The following is a 25,126-nucleotide window of genomic DNA, read 5'->3' as shown; positions in this document are numbered from 1 at the left end:
TCCAGGAAGACATTAGTATCTATGTTCCCATCCAAAATGTTTTGCATACTTTAAGCTCACTTCCGCAAAAGAAAGTGCCGATTAATGCGGGTTTCCATCAACCACGTTATGCAAGATATCCTGAAAATGTAGCATTAATCCAATGTAATCAAATCAGACGGCCAAACAGAAGATGGAGAGATTGCATGACCAGCTCGCTATGGGCTGAGTGGTTATTACAGTCCTCAGCACACATGGCTGATCCGGTGCAGAGACACAGACGAGGCTGTGCAATGGCTCATTTTGTTATGATCAGATGCAATCCACCATAGAGGCTCTGAGTTCTGGTGTTGCAGATTGCACTCCAAGTTCAAATTCAGGTTGATTTAGAGCCCAAAATCACTCCCTTGCTGCTGCATCGCACATAAAGTCAAATCATGATGATATGACGAATCCGGGGTCCATATATATTATACAACAAGCATTGTGGCTTGATAGTTCTATGGTCTATTAATAGGTTAGTGATTATTTGTGCAAGGGAGGTGTTCTCTGTTTCTGACTCGGCTGACAATAAAGCCTAAATCTCTGACAGAGGAAACGCAACATCGGTCTGAGGATCCCCACTTGGTCAAAGTTATGCAAATAGGTTTTTATGAATTTGCAGTATTTCCATTTACGTTTTTAATGCACAAATTCAGATTTCAAATAAAAAAATAGGTGGATGGAAACCCAGCTAGTGTCCCGCCAGCACTGTTAGATTAACAGGTGATCTCTGTGGGAAGAGCAAAGCAGAAACACCACAGCAATGAGCACATAGTACCAAAGATGGAAACAAAACACAAACACAAGGATCTCTGAGATTATCTGTATAAATTTGCTCCCACAGCGGGTTTTAGTGACATGCCGTACAGTCTAACTGCTGTTTCCACCGCAGCTGTAAGAATGTCATTGGTTACAGTCGAGAGTTTAATGTTACATGGTGTAAATGCTATTTCAGAGGCCTTTCCAACCTAACCAAAGAAATTCTGTGTGTGTGTGTGTGTGTGTGTGTGTGTGTGTGTATGTGTGTGTGTGTCTGTGTGTGTGTGTGTGTGTGTGTGTGTGTGTGTTATAAGCAGAGGGGGTGTTTATTTCATAGCTTTGACCAGCAGCCCAAACCAATTGGTTCTTGAGAAAACTTTACAAGTTTGCCATTTCTCCAATTCCTCTCTGTTTCCTCCTGCTGCTGTCAGTTAGTGTTAAGGCAAAATTGGAAATCCTTGGCTGTGTGTGTGTATTTGCATGTGTGTGTGTGTGTGTGTTTGAGCATGTGTGTTGGCTCAAAAGAAGTCAACTGGGGAGTGAGACCGGACGATGTGTGTTTTTGCTTCCTGGCTCTAGAGGAGGACTGATGATTGCTGAGTTAAACTGACAAGGGTTCTGCTTTCTGTTTCTGTTTTGTCCTCTCTAAGCTCTGCTCCAGTGAAAAATAGTGGCAAAAATATCCATCATCTTTCCACCGCAGCTTTGGCTGCAGGTCAGTCACTGGTGCCAGGACGAGGTCAGAGAACTTTTGAACTTCTGAGAGCTTGTTGCTCCAATACGTGCCGTGCAGCAGTCATCACCTCTAATATGACATGGCTTAAAAACGGCCAAGAAAGGGCTTCTAGAGAGGAAAAATCTGATTTTCCCATATGTTTTGACTGCAGCGTAGCCGTGGCTAAAACTAATAAATCACAGTTACTTTCATGACTGCAATTAACTGTTTTCTACACTTTGTGGGCATTTTTTTTTAGTTAGTAGCCTAATATTATTTCATTCAGGTACATTTGGTTTTTGCTGCAGTAGCCTGCACTACCAAATCTTCCAGTTTTGTATGATTTGTCTCCCCCCTTGTGGCAGTAAATGTAATGCTGCTTGGGCTGCTTTTTTATTTTTTATGACAGAATAATGGAATTTTTAAATGAGGTAATTAGGCATACTATGATTTCAGTCAAACACTTCCACTAGAAATTGGAAAGAGTGAGTGATGTAAAACCTAGATTGTCATTTTGCAGCTTGCAAGCTTGTAACATTGTTTTGCAATCTCTGCAGCATTTTCTGTAGGTCCGTTTTTTGCTACAGGTCAGAAAAGTCTTACATATAGGCCTCAGAAGTCTTATCTATCTCTGATTTGTTTGCATTTTCAAGACTTACGGCAGTCTCAATCATAAACTGTGACAGGGATGATTATGTAAAAACCCCATGGATTGTCCCCACTGAGAAAATGTGCTTTTGTGGTCAATGTTATGTCATTTTTACGTAGTCAGAGGTTTGTGGTCAGTGCTATGTCAGTTATGGTATGTCAGTTGTGGCCAATGTTATGACTTCTGAGAGCTTTTGCCAAATGTATTTATTTATTTAAAGATCAGTTTTTGGTAGTTCTGCTTTATAATAGCGATAGTGAAGAGAGCCAGGAAAGGCAGGGGAGACAGAGGGGATGACATGTGGCAAATGCCTCAACATGAAATCAAACCCAGGCTGCAGTGGTGAGGACTCAGTCTTGCTACTTGGTACGCGCTCTACCATGTGGGCCACTGGAGCGCCCCAGGTCTATTGCCAGTTTAACATGTCGCTATGGTGTCATATATTACTTTACTGGACTTTTTGTGACGTCGGTCATCATCTCGCCCGGACTGAAGGAAAAACTGGGGCCGTGATGGAAATGAGCCTGTGTCTTTGTTGTACTATTCCTGACATTTTCTTCGTATGTGCGTAAATGTATCTGAACTGTCAAATAAACTAATCCGAATTGTTTCAGAGTGAACATAGATGATGTTGGATTTGCTTTAGCTGCCAGGAGGAGCCCTCAAACAGTTCAGCCACAACACGTGTTGCATCATGAGCAAATGGGCGAGACTCTCAATTTTTTACTAGAAAATGTTCGCTCTCTTGCCCCGACTATGCCGTTGCTATCGCTCTGTCCAACACTTATTGCTGATTTATGGTTCTGAGTGGAAGTTTTTCTTTTGCTACACTGTAGTTGTCCACAACAGTGAGAACATTTATAGCTCCCCAGCTGGTGGGTGTGCACATAGATCACCGAAATGCTAGATGGCCGTGTCAAAATTTTATTACTCCCATGCTGATCAAGGCTGCAAGTAAGAAATGTGTAAAAGGCGGGGTAAACCCTGGTCCCGCATCATATGGGTCCAGCTGGTATGGGACAGAAATGTGAAAAAAGGTGTTTTTCATTTTGGTCTTTCTATTATTATCATCACCATACCCTAAACTTATTATTGTTTAGGCTGTTCATGTGCTCTCTGTTTTATATGGCCATTGCTGTGACCTACTCTATCTATCTATCTATCTATCTACCTAGTCAACAAAATGAAAAATCTGAAGCAAAACATCTAATATGTACTATTTATAGAAAGGTTTTGGTTTTACATACCAAAACAACAAAAGTGAGGTCAAGTAGAATTATGTTATGAGGACTTTATTATTTATTTATTTTTTTCCTAGCTGGTCTATCATTTGCCTTAACCTGCTCGGTCATCATGTCAACACTACCCTTCAGCAGTCATCCCTACATTTGTCATATTGTCACAATATCAATATTGAAAATCATGATTTTGTCCATATTGCCAATATCTTAGTAAGGATCAAACAAAGTTTCACAAAAGCCTCAAATGTCTCAAAATCATGCAGCTCCATGCTGACTGTGTTTATGTGGTTTCTTGTCTGTGACTGTTTTCTGTAACAATAGTCGAATAGTCTTCACATCTCCTGTGCGGATCCACTGAATCCAGAAGCTTGTTTGTTAAAAGTTTGTTGTGAGAGCTTCAGGGATTCTCAGATTATACATGAGAAAAAAAAAAAAAAAAAACACAAATAGAAATAGGACTTGTCCTTTAGTGTGTATCAGCACTGGTCAGCAGGTGCTACAGATGAGAGTAGTTCTGGTAGTAAAACCGTCCCTGCTCAAGCGTGGTGTCTCTTAGTCACCATGGCAACAGGAGCAGAGGTTCCCTGCTCCACACAAACACATACACACACACACACACACACACATGAATGTATGAACACATGCATATACACAAAATTATATGCATTTCCCGTATGCTTAAACTCAGATTACACTTCTTGCATCCGTTTGTCCACGAGGGTTCGGTTGGATCCGTGTGATGTAAATTTTGTCACGACTCAAGTCCACAGATGTTTGCACACCGGTGACCATGTGCATCCCAGATTATGATACAAGGGCACCAACTGCAATCTGCGATCTCCAGAAAGTAGTACAAACAGACGAGTATATTTAGGCCTTTACTTTTTCTCACACAAAAGTCAGTGCACATATTACAAAACCATGCAGTATATCATGCACACTTAAATGCCCAGGCACATGCAGACACGTGTCAGAAATACACAAACTGCTAACTGTAACACTCACACACACACACACACGCACACACACACACACACACACACACATCGGCCCTCTCACAAGCTGACGTGTGAGATTATGTGTGAAGTATTTACTTCCCACCTGACAAGAAAAGAAGTGTGCGGAGAGTTAAGAGGATTTGATTTATACTGTTTGTGTTGTTGTGCAGTGTTATTATGGTCACAGTATACTACAGATTAATCAGATTAGTGGGATTTGTAATTTTTAGACATTCATTACATTACAAATTGCTTTCACATATATTCCTGGGAATGTCGTCAAGAGTCAGCACATCAGAAATTATGCTGTTTAGATTTTGGACTTTTTTGCTGGAAAATATGCAAAAAAGTCTTTGTTTATGTGGTGTGGTGTATCTGCATGTGTGTGTGTGTGTGTGTGTAACAGGGAGACAGAGAAAGAGATTTGACATTTTCCGTGTATTTAACTGAAAATGATCGCCCTGGTGTTCATCCAAGAGTATTTTACCATCTCTCCAAAATGACAGGGGTATATTAAAAAAGGGCACAGTGGATGTTGTTGAAAATGTTGTCTTGCACATTATGTTTAACCACTTAGTCATCAGCCTTCATTTTGTTGTAACATACAGTTATGCAACCTTCGTCACCTTCATCAGAAAGATGCTTTTAAATCAGACTGTCTACTAAAAACAGGTTCTTCTCATGACAAAGATAGGAGGTATTTTTTAATTGCTAATACACACATGTGCACACACACACAAACAGAAAAGCTCTAACTTCATTATTTGTAAATCACTTGGTGAAAAACCTGTATTATTAGGAGGGTTTTATAAGTGAATCTGACTTGACCGTACTGGAATAGTGATAGCGAGCTGTTCCTAGAGAATAACAAAGACATGGTGGCTGCAAGCTCCCAGTTGGACTTCCCTGTCCTATTTCTCTGGTTGAAAATAGTGGAGAATGAATAGCTTTACAATAGAATAAAAGCTTTCTCCAGAGTTAAAAAAGCATGACAGCTTTGTGTCTCCTCTCAGTGGGGTAAAGCAGAGGGTGGTCCATAATAGAGATTGAAGCCCAGGGAAAATGGCAAGAGGTTAGAGAGGACGAAATTATGAAGGCTGGTGCTCGTATTAGCAATTGGAAAAAAAAAAAAAAAAGAAAAAGCAAAAAACAAGTAAACAACGTGTTTGTCGGTGTTATGCTAATCTGCTGGGAATTTGTGTGACCTTTTGTGTAATGCCACACACACTGCCGCACCAGCTTTTGGCAGAACGACGTGAAAAGTTAATCAGATATTTTGTGAATCTGTTCAGAAGTTATGAGCCCTTTTGTTGATCCGCCACACCCACCACCATGCACCCTTTTGGTTAAGGGGCAAAAAAAGTTAGACACTTCTTCCTGGGCCAATGACCAACCTCCCCACCAAATCTAATCAAACACCAACCAACTGTGTGGAAGGTAAGACACTGCGTGATGAGCAGACATGAATTTCATCAAATGGGGAAAAAAATACATAATAAAATGCATCGAAATGCATTGTTAAGAAATTAATGTGAATTAAGGCAATTTTGAACTTTGACACACTTTTGATCCTTAACCCCATGCAAACTGACACATGACTCAGATGCTGCCAGCAGTGAGCTGCAGAAAACTGATAACAAACAAAATGATGACAAGATAGCCTGTGGCCTGCTGGTTGGCAAGTTTCCTTTCAGGAAGCTCCCTGATGGAGTGGTAAGTTACTAGGAGCAACGGCGCTGCTCAAACCACACTTGTGGAGTGCATGAGGGGTAAATCTGTCAACACAACAAAACTGTGAGCGATGCAGTCGCTAAATGGATTTCCGTCCCCATCAAGGTTGTTGATGACAACGGGCTGAGAAACACCAGATTACATCGGGGAATCCATCATATAAACCCTCTTGAAGAGCAACAGTCATTTCCAGTATACGCTATACAACAGTGGAAGCAAGCACATAATCACATCCTACAGCCCTAGTGTATAGTTAAGCTACTTAGCCAGTTTGCAAACTAGTGTTGCATGAGTCAGTCTGTGGCTACTATGGATTTACATGTAATAGTGGGTCGGGAGGTCAACAGTCAACACAGTTACAGTTTCAGTCCTCTTCATGTGCTGCACCATTTCTAGTTTTTTCCAGAACAGCATCTATAATTGTGCTGCATGTGTTCAACAGAGAAACTTTCCTTCAAGTAGCAGGTGGGCAGTGGGCGGGTTTAAGTTGTTCTCAAAGTGGCTGAGGTTTGTTAGGTAGGCTCTGATGGCAGGTTGGTGTGTTTGGTTGCAGGGATTAAGAAAAAAAAAAAAAAATGACCCACATGTCACTACTGATGATGCATGGTTATGTTTACCCAGTTATGGAGGCACCAAGTTTGCTGAAGCACCATACACGTCTGTGCTGCCAGGTGTTTTCCGAGGAGAGTGGCTGTATCAGCTTCTTAAGAAGTTGCTTGAAGTGAACAGATGGCATCATATGCTAATTTGCACACTGAGCATTCTTTCAGCATGTTGTCGGGCTGCCATGTGATCATCAGACCTGTTTAAATTAAGCAAACATGTATTGGAAATTGGCACCAGCTGTACAGATTTGTTGTCAGGTTTGTCAAAAATGTTGACCTTGGTTGTAAAAAGTTGTGGGAAATAAGTTGCCTAGGAGAGTCTGAAAATCAAACGAAAACATGTTGAGGTAATCTGGGCAAAGGGGCGTGAAAACAGGGAGTCTCCTCTATGAAGTGAAGAGTGGCTGAGGAGTGGCTCCGCCCACTGAGGTTTACCGCAGCCAATGAGATTATCTCTGCCTGCTGACCATCTCTGCCTTCAAGAAATATTTATGGAGCTAAAACTCCAGTCTATCTCTCTCTTTCTCTTTCTCCCGCCTTCTCCTTCAGTGCAAAAAACCTCCATTTTAGCAAATCATTTTGTCTCAGATTGAGTGTTAAATTTTCTTCAAACAAGGTAAAAAAAAATCTGCCAGTGGGATGGGATAATTCCACTTGTTTCCTAATCTGCCTTGTTGTGCCTTGTTTCAACATATTTACACTTTCCAGAAAAAAAAAAAAAAAAAAAATCCAGAAAAAAGTAAAGCTGCACTGGAAACAAGTGGGATTATCTCATCCCACTGGCAGATTTTTTTTTTTTTTTTTTTTTTTTCTGGAAAGTGTAAATATGTTGAAACAAGGCACAAATTTTAGGAGTTAGTGTGAGAAAAAAATGACTTAAGATGGATATTCTTTGTTGCGAACTCTCTCTTGTCCTCCTCCTCTTGCTCCTTCTCCTTAAACTCCCTCCGCTGTCCTCCCTGCTCTGCAGAGTTCATCATGTCCAGTTCGGCTCCTTGTCAGACAGATGTGAAATGTACATGGTGAGCTGTGAAAACACGCCTCCCTGGACGCACATCAGACAGCCGGACCGCACCAACCTGTCAGAAATATGTCTACTCTCCCTGGAAGGATTCTTGTTTTCTTTTTTTTGTATTGTTGAAATTCAGATTGGGCAAATATTGTCTCATTCCTTGGAGTTCAGTGTGTGTGCGAGTGAGCAAGCAAGGAGTTGGTGGGTGGGCAGTGTTAGTTTTTTGTTGAGTGATTATTTGGCCCTGTGTGTGTGTGTGTGTGTGTGTGAGAGAGAGAGAGAGAGAGAGAGAGTAATGCTGATTTCATTTTTCTCTGCAGCGCATTTAAGACACATAATAAGTACTATTTCTGTGAGCTGTTGAGAGCTTAGTGTGTGTGTGTGTGTGTGTGTGTGTGTGTGTGTCTGTGTGTGTGTGTGTGTCTGTGTGTGAAACAGTGAGAGAGAGAAAGAGTAATGTTGATTTCACTTTTCTCTGCAGAGCATTTAAGACACATAATCAGTATTATTTCTGTGAGCTATTGAAAGCTTAGTGTGTGTGTGTGTGTCTCTGTGTGTGTGTGTGTGTGTGTGTGTGTGTGTGTGTGTGTGTGTGTGTGTGTGTGTGTGAAAGAGAGACAAATGGAGAGATAGAGATGGCAGAGAAAGACAGTGCAATGCTGGATACAGTCCAGCTTCTGGACTATTTTTTCACTAAATCATTCTTTCACCGACTTTGTATTTGACTTTATTTTTATTGTGTGTGTATGTGTGTGTGTGTGTGTGTGTGTGTGTGTGTGTGTGTATTTCTAACCTCATATGTTGAGAGAATGTTCATAGCACATTACCAGCCCTTATAAGTACAGACATCATGTCTGCTCCTCGGCCAAACACAATAAGGTTGTGTATAATCGGCGTTGTGTTATCTCCCTGCTTTGCCTCTCAAGAAAGTGGAACCGCTGACAGATAAACCAATTCTGCCTCCACTGTTTCTTATCAGCTGCATTTCAATCTCAGTATTCAGGTTTCAGTATGATTTTCATCACCTCTGACGGAAAGTTAAGAGCCGCACTAAGTTCACATCCCAGGCATGACAGGAGTGTAAATGTTGTTTTATTAAAGTTGTTGCATCACTCCGAGCGGAGGAAACAAGATTCATATCGAACGCCGTGTTCTCGAAATTTGAATGGGGACTGCCGTCGACCAGATGATACACAGACACGACATACAGTAAATGATCTATCTTAAGGAAGTGGGTGTTGGTGACAGTGCGGTTTGTGTCTGTGATGATATTGACCCATGCAGGGCAGTAACGCCAGACAGCTGTCATAAAAAGGCAGAGACGCAGCAGATGTCGTAATAGGTGCTTACGACTGATAAGGCGTCAACAACTGAACCGGTGAAAGGCCCTTTTGTGGCCGTCAGGAATTACTGTAAATGGCACTTAGAGGTGCTACTCACTTACAGTAAAAATCCACAGGGACAGTAAACCTAGATAAAAAATATGAAGTTGTAGGGGTTGCATTTTCTATAGTGTTTCTACTTTGCCTGCAAATAAGACAGTATTGCGCTGGTATTTTGTCACCACCTACTGCACAGCCATCTGGCCAGGAAGGGGTCTCCTCTCTCTGAGCTAGACTTAGAGGTGATGGGAGGATGTTCATGGCCATTTTAAGAGCCACAGCTTTTAATCAGACCGAAGTCCTTTGCTCGCCCTTGTCTCGTCGACACAATGTTAGAGTTCTTAAAGTAATCCCTGGTAAAATTGTAGATTTAAATCCAGCACAAAATCAGCTGCTGTGCTGCTAAATTAGCCGTTCCTGTTGCTCACCGGATGGGTTAATGAGCCTGGTGGAGCATAACTGGTGCAGATGAAGGCTGTCAATCAAACGGTGGTGGGAGGAGTAAAAACTGAGGTCGTTTTATTTTATTATTTTCACTCTGATGTGTGAAAGTGGCTTTTAATCCCCAGGAAAACCGCTTGTTTGACTCTGGAGAAATTAACTGGCAGGCTTCTCTCTGTATAGAAAGAAACCCAGATTCTTGCAGTTTCTTTATTCTATGATATCTTTTTACCAATCAGTTCTGATCAAATTCTTCTCAGCCACACTCCTTTGCAGAGACCAAGCAGGTCAACAGTACATTTTATTACCATGTTTTTATTTTGGCTTGGTTGTCTTTTTTTCATGACCTGGTTTGCAGTTATCAATCGGAAATCAGCAGAAATGGGCAGTTTCTTAAAAAAAAAAAAAAAAAAAAGTCAAACTCAAGCAGCTTTCTCCATTTCCATCTCACCATCCATCATGTATGCTCATGCATGTGGCTGTGATGCCTCTCGTGCACAGCAGCAGTGCAGGTGCTGGCACTGAGGCGCTTTCCTTGGTCTGATTGTTTGTTTGTTTGTCAACATTGTTCAGTGGACTGAAATAACTGCAAACACTAATTATGGCAGAGCAGCACAAAATTTTTTGTCCACTCCACTCTCTCCGACAGAGAGTGTGTCTTTCAGCGTGCCTTTGTGTGTGTGGAAAGAGAGCGTGAAGAAGAAATGCTTCCTAACTGCCACAAACATTTATTTCTTCTCATTTTATCAACATCATATCTCATAGAAAGGAATGCTAAAAAATAATGGTGAGGGAAAACATTTGCTGTTGAGCACTGAGCTTCAGGATTGACAGTTTGGTGTCAACCCGCCCGTCCTTAGTCTCAGCATTGTCCTGAGAAAGGCTCCGACAATATCACACGACAAGCCACCGATACTGCACTGTAAATTAAAACCTCTCGCGTCAGGTTGGCACTCTGCGGTGTCACACAAACATGAGGGGGAGAAAACACACATATGTGGCAGAAGTAATGACAAATTTAAGTAAGAAGAAGAACTCTGGTAGCCTGGATCCAGCCCTTACGAATCACCACATCCACCTTTTTTTAATTCCATGGTGATTCCTGAGGTTTGGAAGTGCTCATTCACAGGGACATATTTGTGAGAGATGACTGATTGGACTCTGATGGCGCTTTCATGTCTGAGAGGTAAACAAACAGCAGCTGTGAAGAGTTATGATGTTACCAATAGCAAGCTAGATTTGGCATCTTCAGTACTCAAGAAATTTTGCAGTATTGATAGATTAAAAGATCAACAATTAACGGTGTAAATGTTGCTGTTGTTGTGGCAATGCATGATTATGCAATCAGGTAGCCTACCATGAATGGTTTAATGCTGACCAATAGTCTTGGCCGTGCAGGTTGGACAAGCACTGACTTTGGTAAACCGTCTCTGATAGAGACACGGTCAGACCCACTGAACTACAGCGTGATTCACAGGATCTTTTAATTTGCCCCATGTGGGACAAATAAAGTTGAATTGAATTGTATTAAAATTGCACAGACCTAAAGTGAATCACACTGAGTCAATCAAATCAAATTGAATTTGCACTGAACTGAGGCGTTTGGGTGCAGCTTTCTAACTCAGTGCTAACACGCCAACTGACATGAACATGGAGACGAGAAAGCCCCGAAAGCATTTTATTCTCAGTTTGTCCATGAGTCGAGGAATGTCACTGCTTATTTTGAACTTCTTTACACAGCAGTGCATGCAGACAGGCGACTGCATGCGACTGCAGCCAAGGTAGCATCAAAACTACCAGAACAGCTTCATTGTAGATCATTTACATCTTTTTACCAACCTGTCTCATCACAGAGGCACTAATCAGTGTGTTTAAAAAGACATGATGTGTGACGGTGCTTTGTGGGTGGGCCCTATTAAAGTTATGCTTTAACCCCCAGATCCAGTGTTTGTAGCCCTCACCATTACATCTGGCTTGTTGCTGGTAAAATCAAAATGTTGTCAGTTGGTTTGCCTGGTTAAATAAGGGTGGCAGCTCCATGTAGCACTCTGTAGCTGAGCTCCTACCTCCCAGGTGAGGCAAATGAGAGACTTTTTCATGGTGATCAAGAAAGTACAGCATTATTTCTGGGGATGCGCTAGATCCAGGATCCAAAAAAAGACATTGTCCAGCTATGTGAAAGCCCTGTGTGGCAGTATTTTGACACCTGTTATTGCCTTGGGATGTGTCTTGACAGGATCTGGCAGCAGCACAGTCTCGCAAATGGGAATCAGTCGTCTTGCAGAGTGGGATTTTACTTATTTTGCACACTTTTCCCTTTTTTTACTTGACAATGATCGTATATATCTACGGTGGGTCACGCTAAGAACTTGAATTTAAAATCTTTGCAGTTTATACCCATGTCTTGTTTTTGCTCAGGTCCTTTTAAATCATGCTAGGAAACATCACAGGGAGGCAAAGCCCTCTCCTCTGTCAAAATAAACCTCGCTACATCCAGCTCTAGTTAGAGTTAAATGCTGTTTTGCTTGATTTGCTGTAAATGCTGTTTTCAGCCAATAGCAGAGCTTTTGAGCCTTGGCACATCCGTGACATGTTGCTGAAGTAGAGGCAAAGTGAAGCAGCGCTGCTTGCTTCACTTGATGCTTGCTGCGAGTTCGGACATATCCAGTGAAACTACTGGCTGTTATTTATTTTCTCATGCTGCCTATCCATTCGCTCAGTCATGGCGCCGTCAGTAAGGAACAGGTGTGAGACAAAAGCAGGTGACAGTACCAAAGTGATGTGTGACTTGTGATGCATACGGTTCTGACCTGTTTTAAAAGACCTGCTGTTCTGTTGTCAGGCTTTGTAATTTCACTGAGATGAAAGCTAAACTTACTTCAGTAATTTTGATTGATGACTATGCTATTAGTCTACAGGCCATCTGAAAATTTTCATTGGAAGGACTTATCTAACGTGTCATTTGAATGAAACAGGTCCTTCCAATCTGCTTTGTGTTTTAATACTAAAATACAACAGGCCATTAGAACAGATAAATTAGCACAATAGAGCAACATATTGTTAAATTTCATGAGCCTGCAGGACATTCGGACATTGCTATAATCTTAAGACTGCATAGATGAATAGACATCAACAGAATATATATTGAATCTATCTATATATCACTTTTTCAAACTGTCTTCAAAATCCAACTACAATTTGGACAAACGACATCCAGTCCACTTCCACACACAAACCGGCTTTTATTTGGAAAAACAAAAAAAGCAGTGTATTGCATCCAAACCTATCTCTGTTCCATCACGATATTGTGTTTGTTTCTTTGTGTGTGTGTGTGTGTTAATAGGGCCGAAGCGTGGGGTGATGAGGACTGTCCTCTGCTGACCTCCATGCAGACGACCAGTGATGGCCACAGCATCATCTATACAGTAGGTCTCAGTTTAATCCTCGAAACAAACTGGCGATCACCCTGCTTGTTGTTGAAGCGGAAGGGGCAAAATTATTTCCACCACGGTGCTTCCCTGGACTCCACACTTTTCCAGGGAGGCAGTAGAGACAAACTTGCCTATAAAACCATTTAAACTGGAAAAAAGGCACAGCTTTGTTCAGCAGCACACCCCGAGTCTATTTACTGAATCATTTGAATGTGAAAAATTAAGCTTCATTACCACTGGGGTTATTTATATCACTGCACATTATTGGGGGGGATGAAATTTCCTCATATCAGTATTGGGGGGGACGCATCCCTTCCATCCCACCTTAGATCACATCCTCGTCTGTCTGAATGGTACAAAACATGAGAGACTTTTACATGCCTTGCCTGCATATAAAATAGACTGAAGATACATGGAAACTCCACATTTGTTTCCACTAACGATTACAGCAATGAGCAACTGGAATGTAGTGCAAGCCAATAAAGGTGTTTTAAAAACTTTGAACTTAAAAAAAAAAATGTGTTTCTGCAGTTTGTTGGATGACATATTAAACGCAGAACAGCAACAACAGCAACAAGAGCAGCAGCAGCAGCAAGTCCTGAGCTCCCTGGAGAAGATTGTGCTCACCATCTTCCTTTCCATCATCATCATTATGACGGTTTTCGGCAACCTGCTGGTCATGGTGGCGCTCTGCAAGGACAGACATCTGCGGTAAGTTCTAATCAGAGGTTATGGTAAATTTGAGATATTTGTCAAAAATATTGCACAGTGATCCAGTGTGCATGAGTGCAGACTATGGCTACATACTGGACAACAGTGATACCTTTTTCACACAAATCTTGTGCATTTTGAGAGCATCATGCACATGCCAGTCCACTTGTTTGAATATAAGGTGGCTTGATTCATCTAAATTTTTGAGTTATGTGAAACTCAGTTGGAATCAAGTGAAATTAGCCCACCCTCCCATCTCATTGCAGATTTACTTCACGTTGTTTGACCCGATTTTAAAACTGATAGTTAGTAAAAAACAGTTTGTTTCAAATGTTTGCCTAACTTTGTCATGATTGTTATTCTGGTCACACTAAATCAGAAGGAAGAGTTTCACAGTCAGTCATTTGAATAGATTTGTCTTCCAGAATGTCCTGTCTACAGTTTTAGTAAGTTAACATTAAAGTGCCTTATCATTACAAAGTGATTGACACCTCCGAATCTGAACAATGCAAAAATATGGCACTTTAAAGGTCAGTAGGTACCCCGAGCCCTTTGCTGACAAAATAACATTGCACAAACTGGATGATGGATTTTAGAGATGATGGATGATAAACTTTGGGTAATGAATGTTTTCGGAAATAAACGTGCAGCGGTTTGGGAGCAGAGCTGATGAGATATCAAAGCAGCTCTCTGTACTCGTCTGGTGTAATCACTCTATGGTTTCCATGTTTCCCACTGCAAAAAAAAAAAAACTATTTTTATCAAATCAGAGCTGAATGAAATTATGACAACATTACAAAGCTGTCTATTGTGGCATTCCTTTGTTGGAGCACAGCTGACCTTTAGTAATGCATTTTACGTCAACCATACTTCACACTTTCTACTCAAATTAAGTTAAGTTATTGCATAGATACTTAAAGTTCTGTGCTGCAGGTTTAAGCAAGTTTTGACTGAACCATGCCACTTTGCTCCATTGAAAAACACATCCATGACAGAATAAACTGATCAAATAATCACAAACCATGTTGTGGACTGGAGCCATTCAGCAATTTAGCGTTTTCTTTTTGTTAAAACAATCTAGTTTTAAGCTGTCTGCTCTGCCTTTTGTTCAACAACTCTTACTCCAACATCTTAAATCAGGTCGAGAAATTGGATAGAAAAAAATGTTAAGTGTAGCTGACACAGCATGTGTCAATAAAAGTCCAATCTGCACCGGAAATGTCACTATAGACACCGTATTTATAATCACTGTCACAATAATACTAAGCCTAATCGTAGTGATGTGAATTTGTTTGGCATTAGACTGAACATACATAACATAACTAAAGGTTTCATACTTTAGATCAGGGGTCTCAAACTCAATTTACCTGGGGGCCGCTGGAGGCAGAGTCTGGGTGAGGCTGGGCCGCATCAGGATTTCCACAAGAAAAGCGCTGATAAAACATTCCAATGTTCTCAAATATCTTTATTTTTAACACAAAATAATGAATTAAATAAATAAATTAAAAAATGAATAAAAAAAAATCAATCAGTAATAAATAAATGAAATAATAATAATGATCATACAGCAGATACAGACGACTGAAGAAACCACATATTGACTGACTGACTGACTGGCTGACTAGAGAAAACTAATTATTTTTATTCAGTTTCAAATGTCTGTATTAACAGTTCTTTAAACTTTAACTTTCTGAACATGAATGGAACATTGAACATGAAGGGCTCTAGTTTCGCAGACCTGGCGAGGCGGGGGCGTAGCGCAGATGCGCTTCGCCAACTGGGTGTGGCCAGGCGGATTTTCCAAGTTTGGCACGCCGGTCTCGGTGGCGCAAGTACTCCGCCGTCCCTCCTACCGGCGGAGGGGAGGAGAGAAAGCATGGAGTGGGTTTGACACAGCCGATTCACATGTAACCAATCAAATGAGCCCCTGTCCTTGCCTTTAAAATGCGCTGCGTGAAGGCGTAATGAAAGTTTACACAGCTGACATGGAGGTCTACTGCCGCAGGCGGAGCGGAGCTCAGGAGACAGGCGCGGAGCGGAGACCGGCGAGCTGTGCGGACACATCACCAAAACCTCACAGGCAGGCTTCCGGAATGTCAGACACATGAACAATGCAATAAATACCAAAAAAAAAACACTATTCAATGCTACGATCACAATCAGCACATACATATATCTCCATATCAACTGTCCCGTCACAGCTGATGTCAGATCAAAGGAGATTGGCACCGTTTGTGCTGATCGTGAGGTTTTGGTGATGTGCGCCAGCCAGCCAAACTTCCACTGCGCCGGCTCCGCTCCGCCTTGCGCTGAAAGTAGACGTGGTTTCAGATGGCGAGCTTTTGGCGCACCTCGGCGAAGCCTTTTGGCACGAAACTGTCACTGCGCCAAGCCGAATCTGTCAGCACCTCCCCCCGCTGCGCCACCACTCCCATCTCGGCGAACCTCCGCCTGCGAAACTTGGACACTGTCCGCCTCTGCCGTTTCGCCGGTCGAAACTAGCTCTGCGCGGGGTTCGCCTCACTGCGCCAGAAACTAGAGCCCGAACTGTTCTGAACATGGCTTCTCTTGCCTACTTCTTGCTGCTAGAGACCTGGCAGCGCTTCTTCTCACATAGCCTAGCCACATTTGGCTTGAGGGAGGAAGCAGTGGAGACCCTCAGTAGGGCTTGAAGATGCTCATCAGTAAAGTTACCATGGTTATGCATCTCTGACGGCATGCTAACTTTAGCTGCTAACGTTAAACGTTGCTGTGATATGCAAGGCGCAACGTTAGTCGACTCGTGTCTGTTATTATGCTGAATGAAGTGTCGCATGGTAAAATGTATAGCACTATAAAGACAAGTTAATACCGGTACATCACTACTGACAGCTCATCTCTTTAAAAAATATTCCCACACTCACCTTCTCTCCGGAATACACATTGCCATAACTCGCAGGACTGTATGCCGTTTTCTCCTCCTCTCGATAAAGTTTTCTCATGATGAGGAGGCTCATCTTGTGAATAGCAGTTACTCTGATGTATTGCTCATTAACTTGATGCTGCTGGTAGCAATATACCAACAAAAATATTAGAACGGGAAAAAGATGGCTCGCTCCAGTGCCGGCTTTACCTATGTCGCCGACGACTCTACCTATGACACCGATAAAATCTTGCGGGTATCCCTCCGGTAAACAACCGCTGCCGGCGCCCCTCCGGCCGCTAGCGGCGCCCCTCCAACAGATGGCGCCCTAGGCCTGCCTATACCGCCTATGCCCAAAGCCGGCTCTGGCTTGCTCCATTCATTTTCTGTAAACAGGAAGTAATACTGATGTCAGATGCCGGCCAGCCCAACAACTCAGCGTAACCAAAGCAAAATGAGCCGCGGAAGTGCATGGGGAGTTGATGCGTCCTCTAATGAGAAGAATAAATTTCCCCTGTATGTTTGTCTTGTAAAGTCCGTTACTCCATTTGCAGTGTGCAACCAAACCAACCGGACCAAATGTGTTACAATGTAACAGAATTACGGAGTTTGGTTCGGACCTTGGTTCGGACTTTCAGGTGTGAAAACGCCCTCAATCTGTGTCGAATCTGCGGACTTCAAACTATCTACCAGTCTTTGAATTGTGTCGATCGGCCAAGTAAAACCAGAGTTACGACAAATAATAAACGCCGTACTTTATCGCACGTTTGGTGCGTCTTTTTTTATGGAGCGTGTGTTGTACAGGACTCGGTAATACATGGATTCTGACAAGAAAACAACCGAAATACGCTCCTTTCCTTTTGGTCGAAAGCACACTACGTCAGCTAATCACAAAATTCTATTGTAGTTGCTAGGCAGAAAGTTGGCGTAGAGACGGACCGCAGAAAGACGCACAAAACAAACGTGCACTGACCAGTAAACACTGAACACTAACGGTGTGATCCAAACACGTTAAATCTCACAAATCTCCCTCCCCCACTGTGCCTCTATTGTGCTGCGGGGGGACAGAGGGTGGATTTTGGCCTTTGAGACCCTGCAGGTCAAAGTCCACTGATTTTTGGAGTGGCATCACAGATCACAGCGCCTCCTTTATTTCTGAGCTGAGAGCAGCGGAGGACTGTGGGCGCCGAGCGGAGTCAGCGGCTTCACGGCTTTTCCTCCGCCCAGCTGACTAGAGGAATGAATGAATGAGTGAGCGAGGCACTGGACAGCCCGCTCGATGTCCCGCCTTCCAGAACCATATACCTCACCGTGATTGGTTTGTTCAGATCCGCACACAACAAGTGTCATTCATATCAATCTTGCGGGCCGCACTAACATTAATCTTTCATATTAAGACGGGGGCCGCAAATTATCGTCCCGGGGGCCGCAGTTGGCCCGCGGGCCGCGAGTCTGAGACCCCTGCTTTAGATATAGTTTTACACCAGGTTTGTTACAGATCCTCTACAGAACAACAACATCATGAACAATCTGAATGGGTTTGTGACATAGCAGTTGGCAGGTTTAAGTTAGTAATGACACAGTCAAATCAAATCAACTCAAAGTGGCACATTTAATAAATTTAATGAATAAAATGAAATAAAATAGAATAATACACTGACATCTGGCTGATGACAGGGTGCGCGTGGATGGGCAAATGCAGAGGCAGTAATGGTCAGACTTTTTTTCTGATGTGCGGATGATTTCCTGAGGTATTTCCCAGCTCTGTATCACTCTCCACAGTAGCCTGCAGACTCGACTCGCCGCACAGTGTTGGTGGAAAAGCAAACAAACACTCAGGAAATGGGATCTGAGCAGCATCTGAACACGTTCCTGGCTCACTCTTTTCTTTACTTCCCTTCCCCTCTCTTCTCCTCTCCTCTCCTGTTTTCCTTCCCCTGCAGGAAAAAGAAAACAAACTACTTCATAGTGTCGCTGGCTTTTGCCGACCTGCTCGTCGCCGTGGTTGTGATGCCGTTTGCGGCCATAGAACTGACCACTGGTCAGTGGCGATATGGGGCGATCTTCTGTCTGGTCCGAACATCTTTGGACGTCCTGTTGACTACAGCATCTATCCTGCACCTCTGCTGTATAGCGCTGGACAGGTGTGTGCATGTGTGTGTGTGTGCGTGTGCGTGTGTGTGTGTGTGTGTGTGTGTGTGTGTGTGTGAACTTTATTCATTCAGGAAAACTTACACAGTGGTGCTTTAAGGTAGGGCTGCCACCCGAAAGTTATTATTTCAAATGATTCAGTCAGTGTGTGTTGCTACACCACAATAAAACAGATCAACACAAAGCTTGGTCTGTCACTGCACACACACCTGCTCGCCCAGCCCTGCCTCTCTCCTCCCCTGTGTGCCCATTGTATTGACTTTCCACAGCAGAAGTGTGTTTTAACCAGCCCAAAAACACAGCTTGCATCTTTGATTTTTTTTTTTTCCCCTTCAATTCTGTTTACATAATATCTCAATCTGGCATGAAAACCCACCAAACCTGCAACCCTTCTCTGGTCACAGCTTAGTTGCAGGAAAAAAAAAAAAGCTGGCATTTTACTTTTCTGCAAACCAAGGACACATCGAAATGTCACATTTCAAGTCTTGTGAACAATGTGATTGAAAACACCATGTTAGGAGGTAGTTGGTAAGTGTGTTTTATAAAGGGAACCATGTGTGGAGGCAGCTTGTTGTTTATTAGGTATCGAAATCAGTGTGGTATAGATGACACATCCTTTTTCTATAAGGTACTGGTAGTAGAGAGGCATTTCAGGTACCATAAATGTACGAATTTCAATACTAAGCCTTACTAATAGTACATTCAAGACTGGGTGTGTATGTCTGTGTGTGTATGTGTGTGTGTGTGTGTCTCAGCAAATGCAAGTGCCGGTTACATGGCAGTTGATACATTAATGGGAAGCGCTGTACAGGTTTGTGTGTGCGTGTTTGTGTGTGTGTGTGTCACAGCGGGCAGGAGTGGCAGCATGGAGCATGTGAGGAAATGCGGTAAAACTGTAAAGAAGATCACTATAATGAACATAACAACAATAATAACGGTAATATAATGAGCGAATCTGCATTTTTTTTTGCAGCTGGACATGAAAACTTGAGAGGGAAAAAAAATATGTATTTGTTGCGGTCAGTGCATATATTGTGGTGGGCCACCACAGTGTCAGCTATGTATAGAAAACACTGCTGGCATATCAAAGTTTTCCGTTGGAGAGAAACTTGAATCGATGACGCAGCTGTAAAAGTCACCTGTGTTTTCTGTGCGTGTGTGTGTGTGTGTGTGTGTGTGTGTGTGTGTGTTATTCCAGGTATTATGCAATCTGCTGCCAGCCACTGGTCTACAGACACAAAATGACCCCAGTCAGAGTGGCAGTGATGCTGGGAGGCTGCTGGCTCATCCCTTTCTTCATCTCCTTCCTACCCATCATGCAAAGCTGGAACGCCATTGGCATTGAGGACATAGTGAGTTGTCAAAAGCTGCTTTCAACATAAACAAATTCACGAGACCAGTCTATGTCAAAATCATACGAGTGGTAAAAACAACACCAATAATAAACTTTATTTGCATATCTCCTTTTCAAAACTGGAGTTCCCTTTACAGAGCAAAAATGACACATTAAAACAGGAAATAATATTCAATAATAAAGTAGTAAATTAAAAATGAGAGCATATAGTTAAGAAGAGTAAGATTAGAATTGTCACAGCTGGCGGTTTTATTAAAAAAAAAATCACAGCTGGTTGTAGCTAAACAAAATCTTTGGTCAAAAATGCCATGCCAATAACTCCCTGCATGTGCTGATACACTTTATCAAAAAGCAAACTGGATGGTTTAGATCATTACTAAAGAGTCTCCACACAGCGCACATTTGTTTCAGGCTTGTTGATACGTTCTAAAATCTCATAGTGGTTTTCATTTCATTATTTTGATCAATGTGCTGTAGTGGTTCTCAACACGATCCTCATTATCCTTATTAAATGGTAAATGGACTGTGTTTCTATAGCGCTTTTGTAGTCTACCGGTCACTTACAGTGCTTCACAATGGAGGTATTCACGCATTCACACACACACACACACACACACACACACACACACACACACACACACACACACACACATATATACACACATACATACACATACTGATGGCAGAGGCTGCAGTGCAAGGTGCCAAGCTGCAGGTGCAGTTAGAGGTTCAGTGTCTTGCTCAAGGACACTGGAGCAGCCAGGGATTGAACCAGGAACCCTCTGTTTACAAGAGGAACACTGCACATCTGCAGCCCCGCCGCCCCCGTCATCAATAGCTTCTCAGTTATAGTTCATTCACAGGCTAATTAACGCACAGGCTAGCCACTCAATTTTAATTTTGCAAAATGACAAGAGCGGTAATCCACAGTGTTTTCATCACGGGTAAATTAAAACACAAAAATGAGTCCCTGAGTAGCTGAGGTACTGGTGTCTCCGCAGAGGCTGGTTGTGTCTTTTCTAAACGGTGTTGTTGCTCTGATAGCTCGTCTGCGAGTGTTTGACACATGATACACTGAGGTTTTTGTCCTAGTTTGTCTTCAGTATAAGTAAAAGTATAGAAAACCAAGTATGATATATTCACTATAACCGCTAACCGACTGTAAAAGACGCAGAAGTACTATCACTTCTTACAAATCAGGGTTTTGTGTCATTAAGACACTAGTTAAAAAAAAAAATGCTTTGCTGTCATTTGTAGTAATTGTTCTTTTGTTTATCCCTCTATTCTTTGCTGCTGTTTGGTTTCAGTTGCCCCTCGGGATTAATGAAGTTCACAAGTTAAAATGGTCTGCATGTAATCATCCCAGATGTTGAGAATTTATGCTTTTCCATGTTTTTGAGTTCCTGCGCCAGCGCAGAGTGATTCCTCTTAATTTTGACAGAACTATGGGACACACAGCAGCTGCCGACAGCACTTTTTTCCCCTGCACAGTTACACTCAACTACACTACAAATCACTAGCAGGGTCACTGAGGACAGCCAAGAATGAGAAGATGTACCTCTTAATAAAAGTACATCTTATCTTATCTTATCTTATCTTATCTTATCTTATCTTATAAAACACTGGAATGTTAAGTGGAGGCTTTGTCTTGACAGCTTTCTATATGTGATGTAGAGAAGTTACATTTTATGGGGAGGGGGAGTGGGGGATTTTGGCTTTAGCATGATACGGGCTCAAACTTGCCAATGTGAGTGGGCTCTTAATCCACAACATAGGCTATGTTTAAACTCATCAAGTTAGAAATATTTAAATGAGCAACATGAATCAGTTTAACCATTGGCCACAGGAAACAATGCAAACATCTCATGTGATAAATATCACATGAGAGGGATTGCTATTATATATCAGGACGACAGTGAACCAACACTGAAACAAAATTTGCACTGCGACCATGCAAAGATAGACACGTTTCCAAAAAGCTTGTAGTTGGGAAATTGTGTTTGTGCAAATCATTTTCTTGAGTTCTGACAGAACTGTTTATGTTGGCAAAATCAAGTAAATGATTAAATAAATGATTGTCCTCTACATTAGCTACGACCAAATCACAGCCATGCTGATATACAGTATGACAGCACTCCTTCTTGTATGACATTGTTTAATACAAAAGTTCTACAAACAGCGTCATTTATCAAGTAAAAATACAACAGGCTATCATTAGATTAGAAAAAAAGAAAGAAATTAGATGAAATATATATATAAAAAAAAAGAATTCAGCCAAATAGCTCAAATGCCTTCCTTAAAGGCCTTAGAAGAGAGATGTTTTTCAGTTCTTTCCAACCTAATATTCTGTTTCCAATAACGTTTCCAATCCCTTGAACAATGACACGGTAATACAGCAATCCCAAAACAATCTCAGTCCCTGTGGAGGCTTTCTAGCTTCGAGCAACGACAGCAGTTCAAGAGGCATTTTCTGTTGGTTTGGAAATGTTTTGGCTGTGCGCGCTCTCCGAGCTGCCTTGAAATGAGCTGCAGGACTCCCAGGGGGAGACGGGGATGGATGTACTTATTCATCTCGACTTAATGAAATACACGGCTCTTTTCTGTCCATTTCAGTCAAGAAGTATTCAAATAACAAGGTTGTTTTTCATACGGTTGGCTGGAGGATTTGATTTTGGCTTTTTTGTCGCTAACATTATTTGAAAGTATATCCACAGACTGCGTGTGTGATACTGAATAAGCCTAAATTATAATGGAGGTCAGTCCTATCATTTTACAAAGTGCTAATTAAACCGTGGGGGTGGCAAGTTGTGGGCTGCTAAATTCATGCATTTACATCTTTTTAAATAAAAGGCAATATTTTTTTTTTTTTTTTTTTAATCTAAAAGGGGTTCGTTAATTATTTGCACATTGTTTAGTTCATTAAACGGTGCTTCTGGCCTCGGTTAAAAGATTTTTGTTTTTGTGTGTGCGATGTGCATGGGTCTTCCTCCTCACAATTCGTCTCTCCCATAATGGGGTCAAAACACTGCAAATTTCTGGTGCACTTTTGCTGTACGTCCAAAAAAGGAATTGTTTAAAATATAAATTTCTCCTCTCTTCAACAAGCCACAAGAAATGATTTATCAGGGCACACAAGTTAAGGGATAGGATGTGTCTGTTTTTATAATCTGTGCTTGTGTCTGTTTCATTTTCATGAGACAAAGAAGGAAGCACTCCTGGCCATCAGCTTTGAAAATGAAGGCGCCTCTGCTCTCTCATAGTCTTAGAACAGTAGTACGTATATCCTTAACACATAAAAGGGGCGAAAAGGAATGCTTTTACTGACACATTGCACCACAATGACCTTTATTTTACCTGTGGGGTGTTGATCAGGTTGGTGGTTTTAACATCTGTCTCAGGTGATCTGATCACAAGTGGACAGCGCTAAGTTCAAGTGTGAACGCGTCTTAGAGACACATTGTGATCGGATTACTCTATTCACCTTCCGCGATGGGGTTAGCGATGCACTGGGCTGCAGAGCATTTGTGGTGTGAAAGCCCACCGGGTTTTTTTCACCACAAGTGTTTGTGGTGAAATACAAATGTAGAAGAAGTTTGTTATTACAAATCATGACATTGTTATCACCTAAAACAAATGATAAGGTGATTTGGCAAAACTGCTTTGTGAATAGGCCACAGATAAGGAAAAGGGGGGGTTTTGACTGTTGGGCAGATAATTACAGCACATAAGGGACAAAAGGGAGTTGGGGTAAGGTACAGTGGAACCAAAGTAAGAAAACGAAGGGAAAAAAAGATGGGATTCTGACAGATGTGAGGATGGATTTCACTGGACATGCGTTTGAGATGCACCATGCCAGCTACGCATTTGTGACTGGATCACTGAAGATCAAAGGTCAAGCCAAGGGTGAGCAGGCCCAAAGAGTTTGGAAAAGGACTGAGGTCATAATAATCTCCAGACAGGGGCCTTAATTTCCTTTCAGCATATTATGTCTTTGTCATTTTTGCACCTGTGTCTCCTGTCTTTCTCTCTCTTCCAGATCGAAGAGAGGCGCGTGTCCACAGGCAGCTCCAATGACACCAGCTGCGTGTTTCTCGTCAACCGGCCATACGCGCTCATCTGCTCCGCTGTGGCCTTCTACGTCCCGCTGGCCCTCATGGTCCTGGCCTACCAGCGGATCTACGTCACCGCCATGTCCCACGCACGGCAGATCGAGACGCTTCAGCGCGCCGGCTCTGCCCCCGTTCCCGGTGCCGGCCCTATCACAGGGGCCACAAGCACACGATCCTCGACGGCCTCGGATCACTCGGAGCACTACCGCCTCAGGTCGGCAGCGGGCTCCTCTTCCTCCTCGGAGCCAGCTCCAGTGACCACGAGCCGCATGCGCGTGGAGACCAAGGCGGCAAAGACGCTGGCTGTTATTATGGGGTGTTTCTGCCTGTGCTGGGCACCGTTCTTCATCACTAACGTGGTGGACCCGTTCATCCACTACTCTGTGCCCTGGCAGCTGTGGACGGCCTGGCTGTGGCTCGGCTACATTAACTCAGGGCTCAACCCCTTCCTGTACGCCTTCCTGAACCGGGCGTTTCGGAGGGCGTTTCTGGTGATACTGTGCTGTGGCGATGAGAGGTACGTGCGGCAGAGCAGCCTCTCTCATGGACACACCCACAGAGCTTGCTCGGCGGCATCGGTCAACGGGACGTCTATGGCGCTGAGGTAAATGTCAAGGAAGTGCAGGTGTGTGTGTGTTCTGTGGAAGGGGGTGGAATTAATGAAATTTGCTGTGTGTGTGTGAGAAGAAGAGAAATAGAGAAGTCTAGGTGACTATGTATGCCTCTGTGTGTGTGTGTGTGTATGTGTGTGTGTTGGTCTCTTGTCCTCTGCTAAGAGTCCATCAGAGAGGAGATTGGTCATCAGGCAGGAAATTGGGCTAATTTCTGTCTGTGCCAGCAGAAACTTGTGGATTTACATCACCTTTCTAACTGTGCAGTGCTGTGCTGCATCAGCTGAATGCTTTGCTCGTCTA

At 42.6% G+C, this 25,126-nt stretch overlaps 1 protein-coding gene across 1 annotated transcript in view; it reads left to right on the top strand.

Annotated features, from left to right (window-relative positions):
- Positions 1 to 25,126, top strand: part of LOC115368501 (5-hydroxytryptamine receptor 4) — a 70,516-nt gene that overhangs the window by 11,132 nt on the left and 34,258 nt on the right. The window contains exons 2-6 of the mRNA XM_030064620.1: positions 12,898 to 12,979; positions 13,517 to 13,696; positions 18,542 to 18,742; positions 19,948 to 20,101; positions 24,140 to 24,816. Coding sequence (XP_029920480.1) covers positions 12,957 to 12,979; positions 13,517 to 13,696; positions 18,542 to 18,742; positions 19,948 to 20,101; positions 24,140 to 24,816 — 1,235 coding nt within the window. The 5' untranslated portion in view covers positions 12,898 to 12,956. The remainder of the gene's footprint in view (positions 1 to 12,897; positions 12,980 to 13,516; positions 13,697 to 18,541; positions 18,743 to 19,947; positions 20,102 to 24,139; positions 24,817 to 25,126) is intronic.

The sequence above is a fragment of the Myripristis murdjan genome, chromosome 12 (genome assembly GCF_902150065.1).
Source record: "Myripristis murdjan chromosome 12, fMyrMur1.1, whole genome shotgun sequence".
NCBI lineage: Eukaryota > Metazoa > Chordata > Actinopteri > Holocentriformes > Holocentridae > Myripristis > Myripristis murdjan.
Note: the sequence above shows the minus strand (reverse complement) of the source record. Positions and strands in the feature narration are given on the sequence as shown.